The sequence below is a fragment of the Pterocles gutturalis genome, unplaced genomic scaffold (genome assembly GCF_000699245.1).
Source record: "Pterocles gutturalis isolate BGI_N339 unplaced genomic scaffold, ASM69924v1 scaffold26545, whole genome shotgun sequence".
NCBI classification, from domain to species: Eukaryota; Metazoa; Chordata; class Aves; order Pterocliformes; family Pteroclidae; genus Pterocles; species Pterocles gutturalis.
Genome location: NW_010141614.1, coordinates 1 through 5,981, shown reverse-complemented (window position 1 = coordinate 5,981; position 5,981 = coordinate 1). Strand labels below are relative to the sequence as shown.

Sequence of the window (5,981 nt, the reverse complement as noted above, 5' to 3'; positions counted from 1 at the left end):
TTGCTGAACAGCTATGGGGAGGCTGACAAGGCAAAAAATACAAGCCGTCCTGGAGCAACCCATCCTTTCTCAACAATGTCCTTAAGCAGATGAAATGTAGGTAGCCATCTCTTTTTACTGTTGTAAGGGTCATCTGGCTAGGATTACATGCCTAGCTCCTAGCCAGTAGCTACCTGAGTTGACCTCCATGCAAAGTATATGTATCTGAGGGACAAAGCGGGCAGATAAAAGGAAAAACAGGGATGGAAAAACCACGTCTGCACAACAAATTAAGAAGTCTGAAAGTAAGCAAGAGAGAAAAGCACTGCTTTTACACTGTGATATAAAATTTTAGGTGAGAATTTTGACCAGTCTGATTTACCCTTCCTAACCCCTGCAAAAAAAACCAAATAATTGCTGAAAATGTTACAGAGTTCCATGTTTCAGTGTTGGATGGCTTTTTTGATGCTTGAAATTTTTATGCATTTCCAGCTGGAATGTTTTTTCACCTATAATTTTGTAAAATATTCTAAAAACATGCCCAGCACATTCTTTAATGCCAATGTCTAGAATTAAGTTTGCTCCAGGTAAATAAGACTAATTGCCTTATTTTGCTTTCATAAACAGTGATCAAGAAGCAATAAGGTCATTCAGACTTTTAAAAAATAATTATCTTAAATCTTGGCATGCAGAAGAAACAGAATTGCCGTCTATATCTTAGAAGACATTCAGACCACTTTCTCAAATCTGTTTTGCAAAACTCATAACCTAAAGTTTGCCTAGTGTTAACATCATAACTTTAAAGAGAAAGGAGAAATCTGCAAAGCAGAGATGAAACATCTAGTTAGTATTTCTTCTACTTTCAGGAACCACAGTAGGCCAATTACAGTAATTCCTCAAATAAATGTCGAAAGAAAGAAACTCCAAAACCTGTAACTTCTCTACTCTCCCTAAGCAAATATGAAGACAAGATAGCCAGGCAAGCATGAGCTACAATACTAGTATATGCTATCTCAAATTCTTACATGTGCATAAATTTTCTGAACCTGAACTTGCATGGGCCTGCATGAACACTTATGCTGAAGATTACTGAAGTCAGAAGAACTCATCAGTTGAAACTGTAGCAATTAAAATCTAGGAATCATCTTGCCAAGAATGCCTAGGGAATTTCCACAAGTAGACCTTAAAAACACAGAAAAGAAGGCATTATCCCTTACAAATGAAGACAGGAGGCTGCTTTTCTTCTCAAAATTAAAGCCACTGAATCTAGTATTCCTTAAAAGATACTTCAGTTCTGCAAAACAGAATGACACAAGTGCAGCTTAGTTCTTGAGCCTACTGAACTTGAATATTCCTCTTCTAAAATCTTTTGTGAGAGGCTAAAGAAAACTGAGTACATGTTTATCTGTATACCATATTTGGATCTTCCACTCAAAAACACACAGGTATGCATAGGAATACTTCAATACAAGCACTTTAGACACATTTACCTATGGGGGGGGGGAAGCTGAAGGCTAGATTCATACAAGTATTTCAGTGCTTAGATGCTCGAGACACTATTCTGCAATCACCTACCCCTAACAGCTGCCAATTTTCCACAAATCCCTTAGTTTTCCAAATAAAACCTATAAAACAAGTCATTTGTAAAGGAAGTGTGATTCTGTCATTCTGTGAAGTATGCCTTGCGGCTGATACACCTGCCTCAGTGGGACTCTCAAACCAAGCATGTCCAGATGGAAACATGGGGTTTCCAACTTGGCGTGCTCCTCACTGTAGGGCCCAATCCAACGAATCTTCAGACCTGGACTGGACTGCACACAGAACCGGGTGAGGTCTCTCACACTGGTAAGTTCATCCTCAACTGGCATGTGGCACAGAAGAGTTAAAATCCTTCCTTGTCTTTCCTGATGCAGGAACTTCAACTCTTCTTCCCCTCACAGAAAATTCCTTAAACACTGGGTGCTCAAGATGAAGGAGGCAGAGGGAAAGGTATAATTTAAAATCTCCTATTGAAGCTATTGCCATTTGATAAAATACTGACAATATTAATAAGATAAACAATTTGAAAATATTCCCACAGTCCACGTTTTACACAAGCAGTCAACATGACAATACCTTTCTGCACCCTTCAGATTACGTATGATATCCTCAGCATAGGAGGCAGAAAGACGTGGACTCCAGAGCAATTAAAAGCACATCCTGCTGATATGCAGATGAAGCAACAGCAGGGCTTACATGGCTTTGGTTCATAATTCTAGAAGAAAAAACAAAGCCCAAACAAAGGGAAATTTTTTGTCTCTGACTTACAGACTCTCTGCACTTCTTTCTGCAGAAGTTGCAGAAATTTTTAAAAAACCCCAGAGGTGCAGGCTTCTCAGTCCATACCACAGAACACACATCCAAGTCACATTCAGCAGATGTTCAACTATCTGTAGTAGAGCAAACCCATAACAGGATAATGCAGTTGAATATTCTACCCACAGACACAGGCATGTTTTGTGCACAGCTGCCTTTACTTTTCACTCCTTCTCAGGTCTAGGGGAACGCAGAAGTGAAGTCTAGAACGGGTCATGGTTTTTATCCCAAGTGGACAATGTATTTGCACTACGTAGAAGACAAAGGAGAAGGACTCCTAACTTCAGAGTTTATCTTCTTAAAGGTATCTCCATGTAAGCAATGCATCAGGCAGGCTGCTGCTTCTACCACTTCTAGGGGCACTTCGGGGTCATTTTACTGCATAAAGGAGTCATACACTAGAAAATAAAACACTTGAAGAAAGACACATCAAGTCTATTTTTCAGATGATCTATTATCACCAACAGATATTTGTTTAGTCAATACAGACAACAATAATTCTCAAAACTGGCAAATATGCCAGATGATAAATTTAAAAGAAAGCTCTTATGTTGTAAGAACACCAAACAGTTCATATTTTCATAGGAAGTTTACAATGTGGAATTGAAAAGTTACTTGTTACAAGTAACTCTTAAGAGCACTAAAACAGAAATATACTGGCTGCAAAAAGCACGTTCCTCTCTGTTTTCCTCCAGTTTGCCTGTTCCGTATCAGGAATGACAACAACAAACCCGTAACTGTGTTCTAACACTGTTCCTGTCATGAACATGGACACTCAAGAGACCAGCCTCCCAAGCCCATGCCTTCTCCTGATGGCAAGCGTGTATCAGACACAACATTGTGTTGAAGACAGCGTTAGCCCAGAGGTGCTGGAGCATTAACACCTGCACACAGACCAGCTGTACATTTCTGCAGCCAGCGCCAGGACAGTGCTCTGGCACAAAACCAACACGACATATGTCATCCTAACGCAGTGCTCCAGTGGAAGCTCATATAGATGAGCTTTCCCTGGTTCAGCATGGTAAACCTAACCAGTAAGCACAAACAGAACTATGAAAGAAACAGGGTTGAGCTACAGGGTTGAGCTAAGCACGTATCTTATTATTCCAAATCCTCTCTTCAAAGTCCTGTCTCCAAAAATACCGCACTGAAGAACTCTATAAGGCCTTAAAGCTTCAGGATATATTATTTAAATAGTATACATAATCTGCTGGTTTTTTCCACCTAATAAGGAAAATTTCCCTTTATTTTTTTCCAGGAGCTTACAGATAATCCTATTATTTGTTGACACCTCACTTTAAAATGCTCTACTCCCAAATGCGAGGCATTACCAAGGCCACCCTTCTCTCCAGATTTAAAATACTTGAAACTTGTTATCAGAATACACTGCCACATCAGCTAGCAAAACAACTGCTCGAAGGTTAGATTGCACACTTCCCTTTTCTCTTCAAAATAATATTAAGATTGCTTAAGTTTCCACTCACATTTTCAATATTAGACAGGAGAATGGAAATCTGATTTAGATGCATACAATTTTTATGAAAAGCATGCTACTTTTTAAAATAACAACTGTGCACTTTGAACCAGCTCTGTTTCTTCAGATTTTCCCAGCAATAGTGCATATCTCCCTGAAGCCTGCCTCTTTGACCTGTTCAGAAAACTCTTACAACTCTTTTATCGTCAAACTCAAGGTACTGTTCCAGATGCAAAAAACCTGGAAATACCACGTAAGGGCAAAAAAGATGGATTCACAGTGACTGACAATTCACGCTCTGCCTCTTGGGATGCAGACCACCACTTACTAATCTCCAAAATAATTTTCAATAAAACTCATGCATTTTCTCAGTTAACTGTTACACACACCCATTTCTGCAGAGCATATGATGTTTTCTTGGCCTCTTTTACAGCTCCAGTCCCCGCATCCCCCTGCTCTTCAAGCTGAAAACTACACATAAGGAATATGACAGCAAAAAGAGGGAATGATGGTCTAGTCTTCTCACAATGGTGAAGAATAAAAGAATATCATTAATTTCACAGCAGGGAAATCATTGACACATACACAGTGCTGCAAACTTCTATTTATCTGAACAAGTGTCACTGGTTACATAGCAGATCATTCTTTCATTTCTGGAGTTTCTTGCTCTCTGATGGATCACAAAGCACCACTCAAACAGCAACCTGAACTTCAGAAGCATGTTTCAGCTAGAAAGACGCTGAAAGGATAACAAGTGAACAACATCTTTTTATGATAATAAGGGCAAAGGATTAACAACTCCAACTAAGAACACTGTGGCAGAACATTACTCTTACAAAGGCACCAAGAGAGTTTAACACACAGCTGAACTGAGACCCCAGCAGCTTTAAACATCTCATCTGACCGTCTGACACTGGAAAATGCACACCCCATCATGCCACGCACCTCAAACAAGGCGGTCAATCAGAGGAGTACCTGTATCTTCAAATTACTTCATATTTATTATGTACTAGATCAGAGTTTTAAGATACTTAATGTACATCACAGAGTAATGCATGTTCTCATACCATCTGATCTCCAGGGTTTGTAAACAAGCCCATTAATCTTTAATGTATCAGCAGTATAGGCAGATGTGGTTTCTTTAAGAGATACAGAGCCAACCGCAGCAACCTCTGACCAGTAAAATTCCAAACTATGTCTAGACCATTGGCACAAAACAAAAATTGTCACTGATGTAGTTTTTTGTATTTTTAGCAACAGTTTACCTGAGTAAACACAGAGAGATTTAACCCAAGGCCAGCAAGCCAGACACAGGGCAAATTTAGCCCCGGTCCCTACATTTGTGTGCATACCCGATACATAAAAATTCATTGCTTCAGAAAACATACAAAAGTGTTACCTTTCTGGACATGGATGATGTCTGGAAAGTTGGCCAAATGCCCTTGATACAGCGCTAACAAATCCATCACAGGATCTAGGTCCTGCCGGGGCTGATCTGCAAAGAGGTCCCCAATGGTGTCATAGGCTTCTGCAGTGAAGGCTATGGCTTGGTTGAGGCCAGCCGAAAAGGCCTGCTGGTCCAGCTCAAACGCCTGGCTGAGGCACTTAAAGGAGTGCCCCACCTTCTGGTATTCTTTCTTGAAACCAGTGACTTGTTTGCGGGCGAACTCGTTGGCTGTGTGATTAAGCTGCAGGGCGCTCTCGTCCATCTTCTTAGTGAAGGCTTTGAAGCCATCCACCTGGCTTTCCACCTCCTGCAAGTCCAGACTGGCGCCAGGGCCCGTGGGGACACTGATGGTCAGGAAGAAGTTGGCACCCACCATCTCATCCTTCTCAGCCTTGCGCTTGCCTTGTTTCCAGGCCTTCTCATCTGTGCTGGGGCAGGTGAGGAAGTGCTGGAAGGCATCGCACTGAGCCAGCACAGGGTGGCTGCACATGTGGTCCATCCACCAGGCCAGGCCTTTGCGCCGCTTGGAGATGAAGTCCTCCTCGAAGCGGCCGGTGGCCTGCTTCTCCGGCAAGTGGGGCACGGAGATGACAGGGAACTTCTCGGCCAGGCGCCCGTAGAGCCAGTCGAAGTGCTTGTATCGGCGGTGCACTTGCTGCCCGGTGTGGCTGGGTACCAGCTTGTAGGCGATGTAGCTCTTCATGCCCTTGAACTTGGTCTGCTTGG

General features: G+C 41.7%; 1 protein-coding gene across 1 annotated transcript; it reads right to left on the bottom strand.

The window, feature by feature from the left end:
* Window positions 1-5,207: 5,207 nt before the first annotated feature.
* SNX18 (sorting nexin 18) lies at window positions 5,208-5,976 on the bottom strand (the record flags this gene model as incomplete). Its single annotated transcript, XM_010084092.1, has 1 exon — window positions 5,208-5,976. A coding segment is annotated over one exon (769 nt), but the record flags the coding sequence as incomplete, so codon positions are not given.
* Between the last annotated feature and the right edge of the window lie 5 nt (window positions 5,977-5,981).